Source organism: Echiichthys vipera (genome assembly GCF_963691815.1).
Source record: "Echiichthys vipera genome assembly, chromosome: 18".
Taxonomy (NCBI): domain Eukaryota; kingdom Metazoa; phylum Chordata; class Actinopteri; order Perciformes; family Trachinidae; genus Echiichthys; species Echiichthys vipera.
In genome coordinates this window covers 27,652,023-27,677,681 of record NC_139843.1, presented here as the reverse complement: position 1 = coordinate 27,677,681, position 25,659 = coordinate 27,652,023, and the positions used below count along the sequence as shown (strand labels likewise).

Sequence of the window (25,659 nt, the reverse complement as noted above, 5' to 3'; positions counted from 1 at the left end):
TGTACACAGACATACTCTAACCTAACTTCCATCAGATGACTTTTGTTTTGCCTTGCTTCCGCCTTGACTCCGCCTAGCTCCACTCAACCATCTGGGATTGCTCCGTAGGAAAGAGAAAAAATGGTCAGGCCAATCAGGATGTGATGTAGCTGAGAAACGACTGTTGTGACTCAGACAACAATGGCGGCTCGCATCGAGAAAGCAGGCATGAATCCTGCCATTTCATCCGTGTTGTCCAATCTAGAGAATCTTTCTTCTTTAAAAGAACACCAGAGAACGGCCCTAAAGGCTGTTTTTTTGTGGAAACCATGTCGGCTTTTCTGTTGGCTTTTCCTTAGAATAGAATAGAATAGAATAGAATAGAATTACTTTAATGATCCCAGACTGGGAAATTATTTTGTAACAGCAGAAGTGGGTCAGCAAATAAAAACTTTGTACATAACATAAATAGAATCAAATATATACATAGTGTATATATACAGTGCACAGTGTGCTATAAGCAATAAACAATAATATATACAACAAAATATGCTAAATATACTACAACAATAATACTATATACAAAAAAAACAGCAGAGAGAGCAGAGTTCTGTGTCAGGCAGAGGTGAGAGAGTTATTATGAAAAGTGATGGATTGTGGCAGGAAAGATTTCCTGAATCTGTTGCCACGACAGCAAAGCTGAAGCAGCCTTTTGGAGAAGGTGCTCCGCTGTCTGACCAGTGTGAGGTGGAGAGGATTATCCATGATGGATAACAGTTTTTTCAGTGTCCTCCTCTCCACCACAGCCTCCAGAGTGTCCTGTTTGCAGCCAATCACAGAGCCAGCCTTCCTGATCAGTTTGTTGAGTCTGTTGGTGTCGCTGGCGCCAATGCTGCTTCCCCAACAAACCACAGCAAAGAAAAGTACACTGGCCACAACAGACTGATACAAGATCTCCAACATCTAGCTGCACACGTTGAAGGATCTTAGCTTCCTCGGGAAATAAAGTCTGCTCATCCCCTTCTTGTAAACAGCTTCAGTGTTAGATCTCCAGTCCAGTCTGTGGTTGATGGTAACACCCAGGTACTTGTAATCCTCCACCGCCTCCACATCCTTTCCCAGAATGCACAGAGGCTGGAAAGCCGTCTTCCTCTTCTTCCTGAAATCTATCACCATGTCTCTGTTCTTGCTGATGTTCAGCCGCAGGTGATTCTGTCCAGTCCACTTCACAAAGTTGTCTACCAGTGCCCTGTACTCCTCCTCCTGTCCCTCACTTATACACCCAACAACAGCCGAGTCGTCAGAAAACTTTTGCAGGTGACACGACTCAGTGTTGTACTGAAAGTCAGTGGTGTATAAGGTGAACAGTACAGTCCCCCTGTGGAGCTCCTGTATCACTAACCACCACATCAGACAGAACACTGCCCATACGGACAAACTGTGGCCTGCCTGTCAGGTAGTCAGTAATCCAGGAGATCATTGTGTCATCTACTCCGATCACCTGCAGCTTCTCCCCCAGTAGCAGTGGCTGAATGGTGTTAAAAGCACTAGAGAAATCAAAGAATGTGATTCTCACAGTACCTCCTCTACCATCCAGGTGCAAATGGGCTCGTTGCAGCAGGTAAATGACAGCGTCATCAACTCCCAAGTGGGGCTGGCAAGCAAATTGCAGAGGGTCTAGCAGGGCTCTCACCTGCGGCCTCAGGTTGACCAAAACTAGTCTCTCCAGCACCTTCATGACGTAAGATGTGAGGGCCACTGGTCGATAGTCATTGAGGTCTGATGGTGAAGACTTCTTTGGAACAGGAATCAGGCAGGAAGTCTTCCAGAGCACTAGTATTCTCTCCTGACCAAGGCTCAGGTTGTAGAGGTGTTGTAGGACAGGAGACAGCTGGCTGGCACATATGTTCAGGATCCTGGGGCTGATACCATCAGGGCCTGCAGCCTTATGCTGGTGGAGTCTCTCCAGCTGTCTCCTAACCTGGCTTGCAGTCACAGTCATGCGGGGGAGGCTGCTGGTGTCTTCAGTGGAGGACGAGGAGGTGGAGGAGGAGGTGAAGGTGGAGGAGGAGGAGGCAGAGGAGGAGGAGGAGGTGGAGGAGGAGGAGAGGTGCTGCACAGTAGAGCTCACAGCAGGGGATTGAGGGGGGAGGGGAGGAAGCATTTGGGGCAGTGAGGGTGTGTGGGGGTCTGGAAGTGTCATGGAGACGACAGAAGGCTGTGAGCTGAACCTATTGAAGAATCTGTTCAGCTCGTTTGCCCTCTCCAGGCTGCCTGATGACTGTCTGCCGCTCACCTTACACCCAGTGATCTGCTTCATACCAGTCCACACATCCCGCACATTGTTCTGCTGGAGTTTGGCCTCCAGCTTCCTCCTGTAGGCGTCTTTACAGGTCCTCAGCATATCCCTGAGTTCATGCTGTACTCTCTAGCGTCACGGGTTGGTTTCGATGTGAGTGGTTGAAGTAGCACTTCAATAAAGATGAAGGACAAGTGGTTTATCCAATCATATGCAAGGATTATTGATAAGGCCCAGCCTCCTGAAATCTCTTCCCATTCGAGCGATCCCAGATGGATGAGGGAAGCAAGGAGAAACATCTGGCAAGAGTCAGGTTAACCATACCCAGCTTCAGTTGAAGAATGACCGCATACAGTTTGACACAGATCGTTGCCCATTGAACTTGACTAACCTGGCTAGCTGGACTAAACCGACTAGCATGATTAGACTAAAACAAAACTTTCTGGGTTCTAGAAATTCTATTACGACAGACAGGGCCTGAACCAAGGCAGTAGTTTTCCCAACCGAACGCCCTATACCATTGATTCAAAATAAATACACATAACATTACATGGCTAGTACCATGTGAGATTAGTTATTACTGACTTACTAGTAGTAGAACTGTGTCATACGTGAAACTGAAACCATATTTTACTGTCAAAACATTTGCAAAACAAACTATTGATCCTGCCTATCTGCGCACATATTGAACCGGATTGATTCAGTTTGAATTTAAACTCCTTTTCTCTTTCTGAGTCATAACTCGGTTAAATCTGAACACACATACTTTAAGCATAAGCTGCTGGAATCAGCATCAACATTCCAGTGATAGTGTATCTGATGTTCAATACCAATACATATCCAACTACAGATCTTGCCTCATAATCGGATCATAAATTGCCATGACTTCCTCCATTGATGGATAATTCTCATGGTACGGCTCTAATATGTGGTCACATTTTTATTAGAATTTATTTGTACATTAGCTACTGTTTTTGACAGGAATTGGCAAGCATTGGCAACATACAAGATTGTTTGCAAGCTATCAAACGTACAAACAAATTTTAATAAAAGGTTCATAAATATGATATATAACCAAAGCAATACATACTAGTTACATGTGGCCGTGATGGGACATTTTGGTGTTGCTGTTGAAACATCATCGTCCAGTTATGTAGGCCAGGAGAGGGAGTTAACTAACATCCAACAACAGCTGATGTCTCAAGATACATGGAGATATGACGTTAATCCAAACAACGTGACACAACAGCACTGTAATACACTATATTAATAATGTATCCCAGTTTCCTCTTGAGTGCTTTTATTTTGAAGGGGACATATTAGAAGTGTTAGCGATGTGAGTTTCTCTGACTTGAGAGGAGCAAAGAAATAAAGTACACCGTCCCGTTCAGTGAATAGCGTTTCCGTATCTTTTATTTCTTATCTTCCCCAAGTATAGGCGACTATAACCCACGATACTATTTGACTCACAATAGTAAATAATAAAAAATAATAATCCAGCTTTAGTCGAACAACTCCACTGCTCCACTGTGGTCTGTTGATGTTTCTGAATGCTTCCGGGATGTAGCTGTAATACTTCTTCTAGCGAGCTGATTGGAGACGAAACAACCAATCTGAATTGAGCTTTTCTAGGTCTCTGATTGGTTGGAATTGTGGCACATTTTTAACGCTGTGCTAAGTTGAGCGAGCGTAAAGGTAAAGTTGAGTGCGCACAGAAGGGAGAGATTGAGAGCGTGCATGCAGTGGTCTGCAGCGCAGTGAGCAAGAGTTTTGAGACAGCATATGAGAAACTGAGTGAGAGGGCTTATTATTGCACATTAGAATGAATAAGAGCAAACATGCTCATACATTTATTGAGCACAGAATATTTCTTTATATTTTTTAAAAATTGATTTTTCTGCAACCTAAATCTCACTTTGCTCCTTCACTAATATGGCACAAATATAACGCCATAAGATTCCTGCTATTAGCACAGCATCAGCAATAACCTTTCATTTGGAATCACTATATACTAGACAAACAGATGGCTTTAAATTACAGTGTTTGTGAGGAAAGCCTTCATGTGGTTGCACAACTACGACAGAATTTAGACATTTAGAGATACCCCTCCCTCCAGCTGTTCTGGTTTCTCTACGACGAACACACATACAAACACACCGACATACCATTGAAGACAGAGGAGGGATACATTAAACTTTGATTTATTTTGGCGGATGGGTCAGCGCTATTGTTCTCTACATTTATGCAAATAAGCTGAGCAAGTTAACAGTGAGCTGTAGACATAAAGAGGGAGCATGCAAGCTTTGGCAGCCTTGCTGTTTCTATAGCAACAGCAGGAAAATAAACTGCTCTGGTTGTTGGTGGCTTGCCTGCTGCTGAAGAGACTCTGGTCAGTTTTATCTGTATAAAAGACTATATACACTGTGCCTGTGTATGTTTGTAAGTTACTGTTCACTTCACTTTAGTTAATCCATGCTCCTAAAATAGTTAATTCATTCAACCCTCAATAGGTATATCTCATTTGGCAGCTGTTGCCACGGCAGCTATGGTGTAATTTGTTTGATGATTTATTATAAAAGGGTGAAGCCTGATGTGATGTCCCTTGAGTCAGTGTTGGTTGGGGCTGCAGACTACAAGTCTGAAAATATTAAAACATTTGGGGGTGTGGATTAAGGCAACAGTATGGAAACTGTATGGGACAACAGGACCACCACAGTGACTCATTGCTTTAGACTAGGGATGCTCGATATTGGCTTTTATGCCGATATCCGATATTCCGATATTGTCCAACCCTTAATTTCCGATACCGATATCACTCGATACCGATATATGCAGCCTTTTTACACCAAAATTCATCACATATCACCTATTATGGAATTAACACATTATGCCTAATTTTATGTGATGCCCCACTGGATGCATACATAAATGCAACACGGCTTTTCAAATGTAAACACAGTCTGTACAAAATAAGTTATTGAAAAAAGTGCCATTCATTTATTTGTTTGTGTTTTTAGAGAGAATATTTTGCCTCAAACAACACTACAGACAACATCACAACAAGGAAGATGCATAGCTTCAGTCCAGAGTAGTAAACAAACATAGTCCTCTTTTTCCAGACTGAGTAACGACAGAGCCGTAACTTGGCAAATAATACAATCAATAAATTAGCAGTCAAGCTCAACATGCTAACCTGTATTGGATCTAACGGATACAGCACCAGAAATTACCTTCTCGACGTGACTGTAAACAACGCTGTACAGTTCGGGTAAGCACTGGTCTGAGAAATACTCGCGACTGGGCGTTATACAGACATAACGGGGCTCGAGGAACTCCACACGTTTGGTGAATCCGGCATCCTGAACGATAGAAAAAGTTTGTTTCTCGGTGTCGGCTGTTGCTTCTTTCCATCACTTTGCTGCACAGATGTAGCGTATAACTCCGCATGATTCTTCTTGAGGTGGGTGATCAAATGTGATGTATTAAAGGAAGACGCCTTGTTTCCTCCTCTCATAACTAACGCCTTGCAGTCATTGCAAAGCGCACATTCACTGTTAGGAGGTGACACTTGGAAATACTTCCAAACCACGGACATCTCATGCACCGGGAGAGCTGAAGCTTGTTAGCCACGGTTAGCAACCTACGAGTCTAGCGTGTTGTTGTTGTTGTTATACGTCATCAAGCACGCGCCTGTAAACGGCCCGTGTTGCATTCAGGTACACTCGGAAATGCTGAAGCCTACAGAACTAACATCGGTTGTAAAAACCCGATACGATAATTCCCGATATTACATTTTTAACTCAATATCGGCCGATAATATCGGTGGGCCGATATTATCGGACATCCCTACTTTAGACACTTCTACCCTTCACTCACTCATTGAAACACATATAGTTCCAAATATACCTGTCTATCTTTAAACCTAAAATGATCTTAATGCATGGTTCCCTGACTATTACTTACTTGACTCGGTTTAGTTATAGCTGGTTAATGGAGCAAAAACAAACACTTTATTTATCCTGATAAGGGAATTTGCGTGTCAGTTTAGTGTTGTCACAATACCAAAATTATGAGTTTGGTAAGATAACTGCCTGTAATATCTTGATACCGATACTGAAACGATACCGCGTGGAAAACTAAAACATCATCAAAAGTAATGGAATAAAATATTAGGTGACAGCATGTGGAAATTAAAATAATGTATTTATTTTTATTAACACAAACTTTAAAAGTCAAAATAAAAATGTATTTTTTGTAAAAAAAAAAAGCATAGCTTTATAGCTACTTAACATGTTATAAGGTACAACACAAATTACCCAGACCTGGTGGAGGTCTGTGCTCTATTCAGACCATTCTCTAATAATATAAATTACAATATATATTATAAATTATTGACAAACATTGACATGCTTTGATTATATTACCAGAATTGATTGATTTAAAATGGATAATTTATACTATACTAAGAACATGTTCGTTATTATCTGGACTATTCTTTGACCAACCTAAGGTTATTGGCATTTTGTTGTTGAACATACTTGTGAACACCAGCTCATGTTCTGGTAAAGTTAATGTCTCCAGTGTGAACCACATCAGACAGTTAACTTTATCCGACTGCCTTGTGAAACACTGATGGTGAAAAAAGTTCACTTTTCACAAAATAAACACTCACTAGACTTAATGTTACATCCAGGGGATATTTATGTTATCTATCTCTAACCTGCAGCTCTTTGAACTCTTTAAATAAGTCCACATCTCTTTCAGCTCGATGTTTCTCCAAGTTCGTCATGTTGGCTCCCTTGGTCTGTATCGATTTAAAGCTTTTCTTGAAGTTCTTTGTGCCTTTGATGAGGTATCACACAGCATCACCAAGCTGATACCGTGTGCGGCAGCAGTACTTGTCATATTGTCTCTTTGCACGTTTCACAGACTCACCAAGAGCATCCCTGGCAGGCGCTCTCTGGCACAAACCCCTGACTATGTACAGAACCTCAGAGTCTGGAGGCAAGCCAGCTACCAGGTCCACTGGCTCACTCCCTTCCTGACCCAATATCATGAAGTTGGGAGTGAAACCAGTTGCACTGTGTCTTGTTGCTCTGTATGCCATGACAGCATAGGGGATCATGAGGTCCCAGTTGCGCTCAGCCGTGGTGGCCGGGATCTTTTGCAGTGTGGCATTGAACCTCTCAACCTGGCCATCAGATTGAGGTCGGAAGGGTGTGGTGTACGTCTTGTCGATACCAAACGGTGTGCACATATTCTGTAACACTTCAGACTCAAAATTAAGACCTTGGTGGCTGTGCAACATGCGTGGTGCTCCATAATGACACACCCACTCTGGGGTGAGCACTTCAGCCAAAGTTACAGCTTGGTCATTGGGTAGCGGGAAACTTTCTACCCACTTGTTAAAAAAGTCCTGTATCATGAGCACATATCAGTTGTGGCACTCTGTCTCATTTAGTGGCCCCATAATGTCCAAGGCGACACGCTCCATCAGGGCACTTTAAACTTACCCAGGGGGGCTTGTGGTGTCTTGTGCGGCCTGGTTTAGGATGCACAGCTGGTACAGGTGCCGCACCAGGGCAACATCCTCCCTCATCCAGTACCAGAAATATCGGGTCTGCAGCCGGACTACTGTGCGCTCTAAGCCAAAGTGTCCACCAACCTGCCCCACATGCAGCTGTCTCATTACATCATGGCGGAAAACACGAGGCAGTATGATTTGTGGGTAGAACTGGGTGTCATCCAGGCGGTAGAACCTCCTAACCAGTATCCCACTTCCACTGGCTCCAATAGGTCTTTGTGGCTAGACTGAACGTTGCAACTGCTACCCATGGAGGACGCTCACTGCTGCTCTCCATCCACACATGGATATGCAGAATATATTCTCCTTTTCTTCCTCCCCAACCGGTCAAGACAGATGGCCGTCCTCCACAGAGCTGGGTCTGTCCGACGTTCCTGCCTGTTAAAGGGAAGGTTTTCGTTGCCTACGTACTCTACAGAGGAATTGTTGGGTCTATGTAAATTACTCTGTAAAGTGTCCTGAGATAACTTTTGTTATGGTTCGACATAACAACAATAAAATTGAAATTGAAATATTTGGATCAGCTTCCTGGGCTTGTTGCAGGTCCTCTGATGTCCAGCCGGAAAACAGGCCAGTCGTTTGTCTTGGTCAAGTAAATTCTGTCAGGGAGCCTTAAATTTGTCTGTGTCTGCAGGTCAAGCTTTATCTACCTCCCCTAGATTCACTGCCGCAGAAACTGACTGTCCCCCTACCTCCACTGGACTTTGAATCATCTGGTTGATTTCAGAGTCCAACTCACATTGAACAGTCTGGTCAGTCTCCCAGTCATCTCTAGGAGTGGCGGCAGACTGTCTTGGAGAGGCTGTCTGCATTGCTGTGTAGCCGGCCCGGGCGTCGGATGATCTCAAAGTTGTACACGCCGAGTCTCTCAAGCCACCTAGCGAGCTGTCCCTTAGGCTCCTTCATCTTTGTTATCCACCAAAGGCTGCTTTGGTCGATGCGAACCATGAAGGGCCACCCCAGATGACACTGCCGGAAATGCTAGCAGCTCCCGCCGTGTGGTGCAGTAGTTGTGTTCAGCTTTCGATAGCTTGCGGCTCCCATAGGCAAGCACACGCTCCCAGCCTTGCTGGATCTGAGAGAGGACAGCTCCAATGCAAACATCGCTGGCATCAGAGTCCAACACCATATTACATCAACTGGACAACCCAGAATTGGTGCAGTGGTTAGTAGGCGTTTTAATTCGTCAAATGCAGGCTAACATATTTCTGTCCACTGAAAATGGGCGTCTTTCTTGGTCAGGGCATGGAGGGGCTCTGCTATGGAAGCGAAGTCTTTTAGGAAACGCCGATAATATGATGTAAGGCAGATGAACCTGGAGAGATGTTGGCATCTGCCACTCCTGCACCTTCTGCACTTTACCGGGGTCAGTAGCCACACCGTCCTCTGAAACATTGTGGCCCAGGTAGGCTACCTGGTGCTGACAGAGGCAGCACTTAGCGGGTTTCAGTTTCAGGTTGGCCTGGCGAAGTCTGTTTAAAGACCTGAACCATCCTCCCCAGCATCTCTGACACACCTCTTCAAGAATGATGATGTCTTCTAGGTAGACCAGTGAGGTCTCCCACTGCATGCCGGCCAAGACCCGGTCCATTAGCCGCTGGAAGGTTGCAGGAGCATTACACAGTCCAAACGGCATGACATTCCACTCAAACAGTCCATAACTTTTGCAGAATGCAGCTGCTTTGCATGCTCTGGTCGTCAGTTCCACCTGACAGTATCCAGCGGTGAGGTCCAGCGTGCTGAACTATTTTGCGGTGGAAAGGGTGTCCAGGGTGTCTTGGATGTGGGTCAGTGGGTATGCGTTTTAATAGTGCAGTCATTTAGGGCCTTATAGTCTATGCAGAGGCAGTAAGTCCCGTCCTTTTTACGTACCATTACTATATGTGAAGCCCAGCTACTGTGGTTGCAGCAAGCCATCCCCGTTTCCAGGCTCTGTTGACTCTGTTGATCAGCGCTCTGTTGTTTTTCGCCATCCGGTGTGGTGGCTGCTTGACTGGAGCACCTGGTCGGGTGATGATGTCCTGCTGCACCAGGTTGGTGCGGCCAAGGTTGTCGGGGCCAGTAGAGAACACACAGTCATAAGTGCACTGCAGCTGGGCTAGCTGCAGCTGCTCCTCTGTGTTGAGCTCTACGGAACTCTGAGTGTAGATTTCCTGCAGGTGCTTGGGGACAGCGGCGGAGCTGCTGACAATATTTGGCAGGCTGGAGGAACCCTGCAATGGCCAGGGTTGAAGGGCGGAGAGGCACAGTATTATGATGTGGAGTTTCTACTAGGACACGGGCCACCAGCACTCTGTGTTTCTCTACAAACCCTTTTGTGGGACTCAGCAACACCTCCCCTTTTAACTGGTTCTCTGAAGTGGGTTGTGCCGTCGAAGGTGTGATTAAAACAGTGAGTAGGTTTGTATGTACACCAATCGAATCTAATACAGAGATAATACTAAGATAATAAGAGCAATACTAAGGCTATTAAATATAAACGTCCATGTGAATATTAAATTCTCCTACAATGATTACTTTATCAGATTTAAGGACTAAATTTAAAAGAAACTAGTACAGGAGCTCTGTACACTATAACAAGTATAATTGGCTGCACAGTTTTCCAGGTTGAATGTGAAAGACAAAGAACAAGACTCAAATGAATTATAATTTAGTTTAGTTTTAGGGTTGATTAAATGGTAAATGGACTTATATATATACTTATATAGCACCTTTCCAGTCTTCTGACTACTCAAGGCGCTTTCACAGTGTTTGTCACATTCACCCATTCACACTGATGGCAGTGGACATCTACATACCATCCAATCTAATGTAACCATTCAAACCACATTTACATACACCCATGCGCAGCACAGGGAGCAATTCGGGGTTCAGTGTCTTGCCCAAGGACACTTCGACATGTGGACTGAGGGAGGTGGGGATCGAACCACCAATCTCTCGAATGGAGATCTCTGTCACTGAGCCACAGTCGCCCAGATTAATAGGTCATAAATAGCTGCAACGCCTCCTCCTCTGCCACTGTCTCGAGGAATATGAGCATTATTATGACTGGGAGGAGTGGATTCAATTAGGCTAACATATTCTTCATGACACAGCCCGGTTTCAGTCAGAGTAAATCAATAAGGTTATCTGATATCAGATCATTTACTAATACAGATTTAGATGACAGGGATCTGTTGTTTAAAAGTCCACGTTTTATTTTCTGATTTTGTTGCATTATCGCAGATTTTCAAGTTTTTCTGTATAGCTTCTGTTCATTATTGATCTGGTTAATTTAGATGATCGTGGGGCAGACAGCGCTTGTATACTATACTGAGCAGGAAAATGCTCCACGGGAAGCGCAGAGAGGTGTGGAAGACTGCAACTCTGCTTGCTGGGCATCTATGATAAGGGCAGCGCAAAGAGGTGTATTAAACTGCGACTCTGCTTCCTGATCCCAACACTGGGTTGGCATGGTTCTTCGATATGAGAGCGACACCCTCCAAAGTAGGATGAATACCATCTCTCCTAATAAGACCAGGTTTTCCCCAGAAAGACTGCTAATTATCTACGAAGCCCAGATTATTTACTGGGCACCATCCAGACAGCCTGCATCGGGACAGAGAAAATTACAAAATTATGAAGTCCGACTCCACATTAATTTTAGTGACCTCCGATTGACGTAATCGGGTGTCATTACCGCCAATGTGAATAACAATCTTACCATATTTACGTTTATCCTTAGCCAGCAGTTTCAAATAGGACTCAATGTCGCCCGCTTTGGCCCCTGGGACGCATTTAACTATGGTCCTTGGTGTCCCTAAGTTCACGTTTCTCAGAATGGAGCTGCCAATAACCAGTGTTGTTTCCTCAGCATGTGTGTCACTGAGTGGAGAAAACTTGTTTGAAACGTGAACGGGCGGATGGTTAAACATTGGCACTATGCTTTCCTCTCACAGTCACCCAGGAGCACCCTGGCTGCTCAGGGATTTCCGGGGGAGGGCTGGCAGAAGCTAACGCTACACTATGTGGCTTCCCACCGGCTAAAGTTATAGGTGGCCAGCTAGCTACCGTAGCACAAGACTGAGCTTCCATGGTGCGGAGCCGTGCCTCTAACTCACTGAGCCTCGCCTCCAACGCTACAAATACACTACACTTATTACATTTACCATTATCACTAAAGGAGGCAGAGTAGTAGCTAAACATAAGACACTCCAAGCAAGAGAGAGCAGGAGAGAGAGCGGGGGAAGCCATCACCAGCCGTGAAGCTAACTGCTAAGCTAATGTAGCTAACAGCGTGTAACGTACAAATACAAATCAAGTATTTATCAAATCAAAAATACTCAAATTATATGATTTAATAAACTATCACACGGTACAGATAATGTACAAGGCAGCCAACAAAAGCCTCTCACAACCTGCAAATACTCTTCCTAGACAGAGAGGAGGGACACAATCTGAGAGGGAACATGATTTTCAGGTAGAGAAAGGTACGAACTACATTCAAATTCTTTACCATGACATGTCAGGGTGTCAGACAGTGGAATGATCTAGATGAGGAAGTCAAAAAAGTCTTCAAAAAAATTATGTAAATATGACTATTAATCATTACAGAATGACCCAGGATGAGGGTTGATAATGGTCAAAGGCAGGAGTCAGCAGACACTGTTGAGACGGTATGGGAGAAAAAACAAAAAAACACTTGTACCAAAACAATAGTTTTTTGGATTTGTAGTCTGTTTGACTGTCTAGAGCTACACTGCAGCTCTTACTACAACCTGCTGTTGAAACATGTTATGTCAATCGCATAAGAAAAATAGTATGATGAAGATAATGTATTCTGTGGTAACAGGGGCGGGACTAGATAAGCTTTTGCTTGCTTCCATCGCTTTCCCTTTCGGACATGTGAATTGTATGATTTAAACTAAGATAATGTGTGATGATAATTGAGTCACACTTAAGTCGCACACAAATGTGGCTTGAAATTTGACTCCCCGAAGACATGAGACTGGACTTGGATTTGAGATTTGAGACACTTGCACAATCTTTTTATTTATGTACTTTTTAGAGGATTAACATCATGAGCAGAAAGTCATTCTCTCCCACAGAGATGTGTGAGCGGCTACACTCCACAGATGACATGGAGAGCACGCCACCTGCTGATGACCGGGGTAAAGTTAATTCTAACCTCAAACTAACATCACCCTGGTCTGCTGCTGCAGTTACAGGAAGAGCTCGCTAACATTAAAAATCTCTTTTTTCAGTGTGCCTTGAGACAGACAGCAGCACGACTGATGTTTCTGACAAACATGAGCAGCTTACTTACCGGATATACTGAACAACAGACTGTGTGTCTTTTAGTACAATCGGTCAAACTTAAGAAACTGAAAGCACACTGCGAACACAGAAGAACATCACGGCTGTCATTTTTCACGGCTGCTTTGGGTTTGATTGACAGCTCTCCGTCTTTGAATCCTGTCAATCACAAACTTTTGCAACCAGCTTATTGTAGCGATGGATCAAGTTAGAAATAGGTCATTTTTTCGTTGACTTGCATACAACCGGAAGTCTTTCTGCAACGCACAGATCCAGAGGCTAGAGTCTATGGTGCAGAAAGGAAAACTTCTTCCTTCTTACCTTTCACAATAAAAACTCACACACTACATAGTTACCAGGGAGGGAGCTCAAATTAATTCCTAAAATTTTATAAAAAAGGAAACGCAAAAAAATTTCTAACTGTTGCTGTTCCTGGCTGGAGTCAGCAGAAACCACACACACAGGAAAGTAGCTACGTCCATCTGTTGTATACAGTCTATGGTTTATCACGATTCCATTTTAGTTTTAACAGTATCCATTATTGTTGGCATTAGCTGCCGATCATTTGATTATGTTGAATATTCAGTACTGTTCAGCCAAGTTAGTAATTTTACTGGTGTACTGTAGTTTCCCCAAATTGTCGTGTTTGTGTTTTCTTTTTTCCACAAGCAAAAGACCATGTGCTGACAGAGGCAGTGCAAAGTCACAAAAAATTGCCAGCTACTTTTTGCGTGCACAGAGGTTCACTTTGTGTGTTTGGGCCCTAGCAACCAGAGTTTCTCTCTCCTCCCCTCCCAACTATCCTCCGGATGCCAGTTTAAATGATGAGTCAGGTTAGATTCAGCCGCTCAAGTCTGCCAGGCCAGGTTGCCTTCTTTAATTTCCCTTTTTCTTTCCCTCTGAATGGGATCAAGAGGGAAAGAAGAAACCGTGAAATTGGTATGACCAGTTGAGAGGGGGAAGATTTTACACTTACTTTACACGTACATCAGTTTTTCAGTCTGTCTTGATAATAATGAAGTAATTTACAGGGAGATCCAGGTAATCCAGGGACACTTAGAGGGGAATTTCGGTGTAATTCAACATGCTGATGTTGTTCACATCAAGTTCACCTTAGTCATGGCCAGTAGCTTACTAATCGTCCTGTGAGAACAGTTGTATAATGTATTTTGTTGTTCTAGGGGAGCTTTGTCAAGTCCGAGAGAAAAAACACTGCAGGATTTGCTCCGTTTGGGTGAGGAGACTACACATTTATAACAGAGAGAACTCAGTGGTTTGGAGTTTGAAAGACATGAGCAGTCACTATCGAGTTGCATTACAGGATGTATAGGATCCAGTGTTTTGGGGGCTTGACCCATGGAAAATCAGGATGTTTTTGCCTCTGATGGGGATGGGCACTATGAAAAAAATCTTCTATCATGGTGTTACATGTGCATCTTCTGTGTGCATTCTGTGTTCTCTTTCTCTCTCTCTGACTGTGTTTCCATTTGGTATAAACATGTGGTCTGAGGGATCTGATCACAAGTGGACAGCTCTGAAAACAGGTGAAAACACTCTCAGGATGCATTGAGATGAGTTTGTCAACTGGTGTGATGAACCCTTCCTAAGGTTAAATACCACTGTAGGTGCAACCGGTATCCCAAAGATGATTGTTCATTTATTAATGTGAACTTTCAGTTTGAGGCCATGCAAATCTCCCCCAACAGGTCACACCCAGGTGTGAACTCTCCCAGGAACCCCAAACTGTCAGTTCATTGGCTGACCTGACCTCTTGTGATGACTTCACCATCGAGTCTATAAAACTTTAGGACACTTCCTGCTCACTCTCTTTCTTGGACTCTCTTCGACTCTCTTCTGCGGGATCTCTGGTTTAACTAGAGTAATTTTTATTATTATCTTTGATAATTATTGGTGATAGCTAATATTTACTTGACATGAGTCAAGGCCCTACATTTAATTGGTTCTCTGTGTGAAGTTTTTAATAAATTATTCATTTTTAGTAATTTTTCTTTATTAATTTTTTTTTGTCAAATATTTAATTTGATAGTCACACTTTTGATCCAATTAACCTAGAGTACCCACACCACGAAGACCAAGGGCATGTTCATTGATTTTAAGAAATCATCCCTCATCATCTCAGAACTTCACCAAAGGAAGTGGCATTGAGGTTGTAGGACAATAGAAATACCCTTGTAAGTTATTGATTTATGCGAAAATTAGGAACATTGTGTCTCAGAAAGATAAAAAACTAGTCCATGCATTTGTTACTTCTAGGCTGGACTACTGCAACTCCTTATTATCAGGCTGCTCCAATAAGTCTGTTAAGAGTCTCCAGTTTGTCCAAAATGCTGCAGCTCGTGTACTGACAAACAAATCAAAGAGAACATATTTTTCCTGTATTAGCTTCTTTGCACTGGCTACCTGTAAAATCTAGAATAGAATTTAAAATTCTTCTTCTTACCTACAAAGCTCTTATTGGTCAGGCTCTGTCGTATCTTAAAAAGCTCATAGTATCGTATTACCGACTAGATCGCTGCGCTCTGAGAATGCAGGGCTACTTGTCGTTCATAGAGTCTCCAAAAGTAGAATGAGAGGCAGAGCCTTCAGCTACCAAGCTCCTCTCCTGTGGAACCAACTCCCAAGTGTTGTTTGGGAGGCAGACACTGTCCCCATATTTAAAAGTTAACTTAAGTAAACTTTCCTCTTTAATAACTTGGACTTCTCTTTAATGATCCCTTGAGATGACTCCCGCAAGGAAATTGAATTTCCAGCAGCTTACAAAAATACAAGGGAGGAATAAAAAAATGCAGTATAGGATAACCAAGCTTATAGGTAGGGCTTACAAGCCCTTAGCAATTTTGTTATTGGCATTCAATTTCTCTTAGAGCCTGCATTTTGTTCTGCTTAATTCTGCTGTTATAGGCCTAGTCTGCCGGGGGATAATACTTGTCCTGATACTCTGAGCTTCTCTCCTCTCTGTCTGTATCATTCATGTCTCATCAATGCATGTTACTAATTCAACTTCTTCCCCGAAGTTGTTTGTGCTTTGTTGTCTCGCAGGTCTCTGCTGACCATGGTGGTGCCTGCTGCCGTGGTCCTGCATGACGCTTTCTATATACTATATACCAGGGGTACTCAAATACAAATCTTAAAGGGCCACAAAGAATTTTTTTAATGACTCAAAGGTCCATTTATTGAGGTCGGTCAGGCCACATGCAATAATACTGTAATATAAAAAAAAAAAAAAAAGTTATTTTCATTCAAAACAACAAAAATACGAAAATAATAATAAAATGTAATTTCCATTTTGACATAAATTAAAATAAATAGTTGCTTGCTTAACTAGATCACCAGCCAGTACTTCAGTGCGTCTGGTTGCTGTGGAATCTGAGAGGGGGATTTGTTTAATTTTAGCTGCCATTTCGTCATTTTGTTTGCCTTCAAACATTGTTTCCATCACTTCAGTCATGCATTCTTTTATTATTTCTGCATCTGAAAATGGCTTCTTGTGCTTACCCAAAATCCACGCCACTCTGAGGGAGCACTCTGTTGCCCTCTGTTGCTGGGTCGTAGAAGTGGCAAGGATCCTGCTTGCAGCTTGATATGATGATATAAGTGCATTTATTTTCGTTGTTCTAACCTCAGAATTTTGAGGAAATGTCTCCTCAAAATGCCTATGTTTCGTCTCATACTGACGTTTTAAATTGGAAATCTTCGTCACAGCTATCGTCTCCTGGCATATTAAGCACATCGGTCTTGTGCTGTTTGAAGGTAGAATGAATGAAATTTTTTCAGTACATTCTTCTTTGAACTGTCGATTTTCACTGTCAACTTTCCTTTTACCACTGAACTTGGAACACGCCATTTTCGTCCAATCGAGTCTCCTGCAGCCGGCAAAACATCATCATGCGAGCTTCTCCAAAAGCGAAAGTGAAACTTAAAAATTGCGCTCGCAGCAGTAATTGACCCAGCTGTCTGTGTATCGTTGGCATGAAGACAAGTCCCGGTGCACACGTGCTGACCCAAACCAAAACACATGGTGAAGGAACATTTGTTCGGGGGCCAGAAATAGGCGGCAGGCGGGCCGGATGCGGCCCGGGGGCCGCCTATTGAGGACCGCTGCTATATACTATCATTAGTTTTATAAATTTTAAAAATTGTAGCCATGAAAACATCATCAGTAATATATCTCATTGTATCACAGCTGTTATTACCAATACTCATCTTTGATCATATTTACCACCACAATTATTATCATTGTCATATTTTATCACCATAGCTGTGCTTGTTTCTTACTATTCTGCTATATTGGCTTCTATAACATGTAAGTCATGTTCACATGACTATAGCTATTATTATAGTTACTGTTACTTTTGTGGTTGCTTGCATCTCTTGGACTGTCTCTCTGTCGGTCTTTTGTGTCCGTCTTTTCTCTCTTTCTCTCTCCTTTTCTTTCTCTCCAACCGGTCAAGATAGATGTCCATCTTCAATAGAGCTGGGTCTGTCTGACATTCCTGCTTAGAGGACAATGCACAATATTGGAAAAAAACTAACCTTGCAATTTTTCTTTAACCCTGCAATATGCATATTGCGATATTAAAAAATACAGGAATTTTCACCAGATGACCTGAATAGCACTCTATACCATGCTGCACTGCTGAAATCTAACATGCACTGATCTTACCTCTTTTTGTGAATGTTAGTAGAATGGCTTCTGTCTGTTTTAGAGATATGTTTTGCTTGCTTTTATTGTGCTGGGACTTGAGTGCATGTTTTTTTCCATCACGTATTATTATATTATATTATATTAAAATGGAACATTCCAGCTTCATAATGTTGCTGTTGTCGCTGCATAATACGCAGTGTCTGACAGCTCTGTTTAAACTTCTGCCTTTCATTTGTCGTACAGCACCGGGATGGCAGATTGAAAGAAAAAAAAAGGGTGACGGCTTACATACTGTTTGTCAAGCAAGCTGATAATTTTTTTAAAACGGTCTTTTGAAACAGTATAAATGGGTACCATATCTTTAGCCAGGTGAAACATGATGGCGTCTGTTATTTCTTGGTTCGTTTGACCAACTGTTTCTCAACAAGGCATGTCATGCTTGAGGGAGGTGGGCTTTTGTAAAGCATGGATGCACATGTATGGGCATGAGCATGCGCAAGAGCATTAGCACCAACTGCGGTCCTGATGTCTATTTATATACGACTGTTCCCCGCGACGGACATTTAAACAGATGACACTGAGCGGTTCACGTGGTGGAGTATTTACTGAATCGGTTCGCAGCCGAGTGAAACGGCTGGGATGGGGATCAGCACCTCTAAATCTGAGGCCATGGCTCTAAGCAGTAAACCGTGGATTGCTTACTCTGTGTAGGGAATGAGTCCTTACCCCAAGTGAAGGAATTCAAGTACTTCAGGGTCTTGTTCACGAGTGAGGGGATGATGGAGAATGAGTTTGGCCGGAGAAACAGAGCTGCGGGGGCGGTATTGCAGTCACTTTAAAGCACCGTTGTGATGAAAAGAGAGCTGAGCCAAAAGGCAAAGCTCTGGATCTACCGTTCAATCTTGTTCCTACCCTCACCTATGGTCATGTAAACCTTTATACCTGATTAATCTCTGAATACTTATAATACACCTATTATTACCAGCAGTGATGGTTCAGTATGCAGCGTGTATTCCAGCTGAACGGATTCTATATGCATTTGTGGTGTAGTCTATTTTTTTGCAGTGGATATAATGTCTATACTCTGACTCACTCGTCCCAGAACAAAGCATTTTACAACAACCATCTTGGAGCAACACCTCATAAGCACCATCCCTACCTTGTGGCTGATGCTGCCTCCTAACATGTTGATAACATACCCAGTCATTCAGAAGACTCTCAACCAGAATTATACTGTAGGCTATGCATTATTGAATGAGATTCAGATTCATATGCATAAAAACACTGGAATCTGAATCACATTCAGTAATGCATAACCTAAAGTAAACATCTTAAGAGCATTCTGTAAGACTGGGTATGTTATCAACAGTTTGGGAGGCAGCATCCAGCCGCAAGGATGCAATGAGACTGGATAAATCAATTAGGAAAGCTGGCTCTTGTGATTGGTTGGACACACTGGGAGGTGGTGGAGAGATGCACATTAAAGGTGTTAGATGTTAGACACCATGATGGACCATAGAAACAGCCGCGCCTCTCCTCACTGCAGGACAGAGAGATAAAAAAAATTCTTCATACCTATAGCCATCAGGTTTTCTAATTCTTCTGCAAATGGTAGATGACCATTCTCTCTATCTCTCTCTCTCTCTCTCTCTCTCTTTTACATATAGATATTGTATATGTTAAATGTTCATAGTTCTGTGATTTCCCTGATGTTCATGAACGTAACATACACTAAGGGGCTGAGAAGCCTGTCAATCATTGTCATTTCCATGACAATGGGTTGTTCTGAAGTGGGCTAGAACTGTGTGTAAGCCGGCGGGCAAGGTAGAGAGCTGAGCTAAAAGTTGGTCAGCTCATGACTATGACAGAAGTTCGTTTGCTTGTCTTGGTGTCGGCCACGGCTCACAGTAGCCTGGCTGTTCACAAATAAAGCACGGAGAAACCATCTGATGGTAGTGAATGTACTGAGGGATCGCTACAATAAATATACCAACGATCCCCTGTAATGCTAATTTCACTTGCTGGTTTGGATTATGGTAGTGTCGGTCTACTCCTCCAGCATTATGGTAGCGTCGGGCTCCTCCTTTGAGGTTATGGTAGCGCTAACTCCTACGGGTTAGAAACATCCTCTGCTGAAGCTATGTGTCACTGAAGCACTGAAAAAGTGTTGTCTCATAGTTTTGTCTTTTTATTTCTCTCACCGAATGCCTGCAAAATAAATTTGTTGCTGTTGTCATCAAAGGCAACGGACGCCACAGAGGTCCAAAAATGATGTGAACACAGACTGGGTTAATTTAATGAGTAAATCAATGTGTGAAGGCTGTCAGAATAATGTGGTTCCGTATGCTCGCGCATTAAGTGGAAATATGGGGGAAAAAAAATCTAGCGAGTATAGGGCATACTTGCATCACGCAGACTACACCACTGGTATGCATCCCAGGTAGATCTACGATGAAAATACTGTTTTGCAGACATGGCACGCATGCACGCACACACACAGGCCTATATTCAGGGAAATATATGGTGTGCATCTTAGAATAGAGAGACGTTCTCTTGTGTGCGTCTGTGAGCAAGGGTGCGGCTTGTTCGCATTGAGAACACATGCCGTGTTCACATGCTTCACAACAACAACAAACCAAGCTAATGTAGCTGCGTGTATGGCTGAAGTTTAAAATGAGTGAACAGCGCCAGGAGACAAAACACAAACTCCAAACACCAGCCTCAAAATTGACGTTGTGAGATTTAATAGCCAATCTGCAAACTCGGAAACAGTGGCCGTCAACTCAACAATGTACTTGCAACGTAGCAGCTTTAGCAGCTGTAGCAGCTGTTTATATATATAAATATAATATTATATATATATATATAATATTATATATATATATATATAATATATATATATATAATATTATATACATATATATATATATAATATTATATATATATAATATTATATAATATTATATATATATAATATTATATATATATATAATATTATATACATATATATATATATATATATATTATATTATATACATATATATATATTATATTATATATTATATATATATATGTTTTGTTTGAATCACCTGTGAAGTTAACCAAGAATGGTATATAATCTGCAGGGACTGGAGTGAAAACAGTTAAACAGTAAAGGGTAAAAGTGCCATGTTATGGGGCGCTTTTAAAGGAGATTTAAATATATTGAGATATAATGTATATCATGAAAAGGGGAAAATGTATCGGGATATTCTACCCAAAGCAATTTCAATCAAAAGCAACTAGACTTGGTTATTTGTCTAGGAAGACTTTTCACCTCTCATCCAAGAGGCTTCATCAGTTCATGTACGCATCTGACCAGGCTGGGACTGGTCCAACTATCTGGTGTGGAGATCCAGGTATTTAACCTTTCACAAGGCCGATGATGTCACTGGAACCCTTTGTGCTCCAAGTGCCAACGACCGTTGTTGGTGGGAAGTAGGTTTGGACTTCGTTAGTGCTCTATTGGGTCTTAACGACCGTCGTTAGAGTGACAGTCTTCATCAGAGGATGACCAAAAGGTTTAAATGCACAAATATGGCAACAGAAGGGTGGGGAGGACAAGGTTCAGGAACTCCTGTCCATAATGACCAACACTGAAATTGGAATCAAGGATAAGCAAGAGACCCTGTTGATGTTTATTAAGAACCGTCCAAGGCTCTTCTCCCCGATTGCTCAGTTTGGACGGCCAGAAATGTTCTGGTCGTCCCAAACTTCTTCCAAGGATTATTAAGGCCACTGGATTCCAAGGATTATTGAGGCCACTGGGCTCTAAGGGCGCACTCCATCCGTACCGTGCCGTTGCTTCAGGGTACTTGTCCCCATCTCCCTCTTCCCCCGCGGCCCAGGCCCGTTTGTACTCTCACTACCTGGGCCTCGCAGTAAATGCTTCTTGCCTGCCTATACGTCATCACGCCGTAACACGTGACACGCATTGATTGACGTCATCGCGATGCGTCGCTTTGTTTACAAAAGCGTGCGGTCTTTTTGACCTTAACTCTTTCTACACAAGGTTCGAGCAGGACAACACCACCCAGCTGGAAGAAGCGATGTCCAAACTCAAGCCCAGTGACTCAGCAGCCTTCACCTTCAGCGCAGAGGACGTGGTGAAAGCCCTCAGGAAGACAAGGGAGAACAGCTCACCTGGCCCAGACAACATCAGCGGCCGTGTCCTGAAGCACTGTGCTGAGCAGCTAGGGGGCGTGTTTCAGACCCTGTTCCAAAGATCCATGGACAGCAGCATAGTCCCCCAGCAATGGAAACACTCAACAGTTATCCCCATCCCCAAGAAGAGCGCCGTCAAATGTCTGAATGACCTCCAGCCGGTGGCCCTCACCTCTCTTGTGATGAAGGCCATGGAGAGGATCATAAAACAACACATCATCAGGGAAACCCACTCCCAGATGGACCCGCTCCAATTCGCTTATCGAGCTGGCAGGGGCGTCGATGATGCAAAAACATTCATAATAGACACTGTTCACAAACACCTGGAGGCCCCAACACCTCAGCCAGACTCCTGTTTGCAGACTTCTCTTCTGCATTTAACACCATGCAGCCCCACATCCTGGCTGACAAACTCTCAGCCCTCTTTCATCTGGTCCAACAGCTAATCCTGTGGATACTGGACTTCCTGACCAACCGTTCACAGAGAGTCCTGGTCAACAGCACCTTCTCCGACCTCCAACACACCTCAACCGGCTCCCCTCAGGGCTGTGTGCTCTCACCTCTGCTCTTCATCCTCTACACAGATGACTGCAGAACCTCACAGCCTAACTGTCATCTGGTGAAGTACGCTGACGACACCGTCCTCCTGTCTCTGCTGTCAGGCCCATCTCTGCCCCACGGACCAGCTCTTCAGGAGTTTGTGGAGTAGTGTTACAGCTCCTGCCTGGAGCTGAATGTCAAAAAAACCAAAGACATGGTGGTGACCTTCTCCAACAAGCAGAGGGAACTGGCTGCATCAGCAAACACCGTGATCCACGGGAAGCCTGTTGAATCTGTTGAGGAGTACAGGTACCTGGGCACCATCCTCGACAACCTGCTGAAATTCTCCTCCAACACAGAGGAGATTCTCAGGAAATGTCAGCAGCGGAAATACCTCCTTAGGAAGCTCAATTCCTTTGGAGTCAGCAAGAACATCCTCCTGACCTTTTACTACTCCTTCATCGAGAGCATCATCACGTTCTCCATCACATGCTGGTTCTTCTCCACCAGCCTCCAGAACAGAAACCGCCTGCAGAGCATAGCCACGGTCTGCTCTAAGATCATTGGACTTCCTGTTAGAACTCTGTTGACCATCCATGAGCAGCAGACACTCAGGTTAGCTGGTCGGATCATGCAGGACCCCTCTCATGCTCTCTTCTCAGCGTTTGAGTGGTTCCCCTCAGGACGCCGTCTTCGCTGTCCCTGCTGCAGGACACAGAGGAGAAGAGCAACCTTCATCCCCAGGGCTGTCCAGCTTCTCAACTCCTGACCCCTCTGACCATCCCCCTCCCCACTCTTGACACCCTCCCCTGGACACTTCACCCCCGCCCCTCCCTGGACACCATCAACCCCCACCCCCCCCCCCCCCCCCCCACTCCAGACACCCTCCCTGGACACCTCACCCCCCTCTCCACCCTGGACACCTCTCCCATCACCCCTCCTCCTCCCCTCTCCAGACACCCTCCCTGGACTTTGATTCTGTTTATAATGTTACTGGTCTGTTGCACTACGGCACTTATTTATTCTGGTTACTATGTTACTCCGGCTGTTGCACTACTCCACTTATTTATTCTGTTTACTATGTTACTCCGGTCTGTTGCACCACTCCACTTATTTATTCTGTTTACCATGTTACTCCGGTCTGTTGCACCACTCCACTTATTTATTCTGTTATTATGTTCACACCGGACTTATTCTGTTACTATGTTCTTACTGGTCCACTTGATTCTGTTAGTTATGTTAATTTATGGTATTTATGCACTGCTCCACTTTATTCTGTCTATCAGGTCTTATATTGTATCCATCATAGCACTATGGTCACTTTATTTTTCAGTATTCATCTGTTACACAGAGCTAGCATATACTTAGACTGTTGTTTTCCTGCCATGCACCACTATCACTTTATTATTTAGTATCTGCACATAGCTTATAGTTATATATTATATTTATACTCTATTACTGCACTATAGTTCTGTTTACGTCTGCTCATTACACACAGGTATCATGTCTGACCTCATCTGAATCCGATCACTGTCCACTTATATCTTTTCTGCACTACAGTTCTGTTCATACCTGTTTTAACAGTCTACTGCATGTTTACATTGTTTACATCATATACACCCATTCACATGTCTGCTTACATCTGATACACGCATGTCTTTCTACATCTCACGCCGACGATGTTCTCCGTATCTAACCTGTACTAAGACACTAACATCCTGACACTTATTCTACCTGTACTAACACACTAACATCCTGACACTTATTCTTCTTTTACACTTTATTCTTGTTGTTGGGATAAAATGTTTTTGTATAGTTGCACTGTCGTTATTTGCTCTGTGTGCCCTGAATTGCCCCCCGGGGACAAATAAAGTTTTTTGAATTGAATTGAATTGAACATTATGGAAAGCAGTGCAGAAAACATGGTAACGTTTTTGGCTTTGTGTTTTTTTTTTTTTCATTGTTTTGGAGATGGTCACAATTCTTTCCATAGACCTCAGAGTTTTTGTGCGTCTTGTCCAACTGTTTTTGAATATTTTCATCTGACCAAATCTGCAGTAAACACTCCACCTCATGTGTAAATGTGCTTTACAAAAGCCCACCTCTCCCAAACGGGCCGTGGCCGGCAAGCGTACCGCACCTAAACGCGGTACGGTTGCACTCACACTGGTCAAACGAACTAGACTTTAGCCGTGAAACGTGGGGCACGGTACGGATGGACAGTTTGAGTGTGCCCTGACTGCCCCCTAAGGAACCTGAAGTGTAGCAGAAATTCTTTTATAACCTTGGCCGGATCTGTGCTTGGCCACAATGCTGTCTCAGCTCTTCGGGCAGTTTCTTCGACCTCATGATTCTCATTTTCCCTGACATGCACTGTGAGCTGTAATGTCTTATTTAGACAGGTGTGTGCCTTTCCTAATTAAGTCCAATCAATTTAATTAAGCACAATTGGACTCCAATAAAGGTGTAGAACCATCTCAAGGATGATCAGAAGAAGAGTTAAATATCAGAGTATCACAGCAAAGACTTGAATAATTATGGACGTGATATTTCACTTTTTGTTCTTAAACATTTGCAAAAAAATCTACAATTCTGTGTATTTCTGTCAAAATGGGGTGCAGTGCAAACATTAATGAGGAACCAAATATACTTAAATGATTTTAGCAAATGGCTGCAAATTAACAAAGAGTGAAAAAAGCGGTTGAATAATTTCCATACCCACTGTATGTATGGCTGTTTGCATTCATATATATATATTTAAATAATCTTATGTGGGGAACAATGAGACATCAAAGTGACAACACACTGTATTCAGACAGGGATGTCAAGGTTTTCACAATGTTAAGAATGTTTCAGTAGTCTTTGAAAGAAACCGTAGTAAATAGGGAATCTGGTTATTTAATATGTGAGTGTAATAGAAATGATAAGCTTCATCTTGTGTGTCCTCTTTGTCCGCAGGCTGTTCTTTGGGACTCTGTATCCTGCATACTACTCTTACAAAGCAGTCAAGACAAAAAATGTCAAGGAATATGTAAGTATATGAGCCTCACAAAGCATGTATGGAACTCTCACTCACTCACTCACTCACTCACT

General features: G+C 43.2%; 1 protein-coding gene across 1 annotated transcript in view; it reads left to right on the top strand.

Annotated features, from left to right (window-relative positions):
• The window catches only part of reep3b (receptor accessory protein 3b), a 91,229-nt gene that overhangs the window by 18,930 nt on the left and 46,640 nt on the right, over nucleotides 1-25,659 (top strand). The window contains exon 2 of the mRNA XM_083932684.1: nucleotides 25,525-25,597. Within this exon, the coding sequence (XP_083788810.1) occupies nucleotides 25,525-25,597 (73 nt within the window). The remainder of the gene's footprint in view (nucleotides 1-25,524; nucleotides 25,598-25,659) is intronic.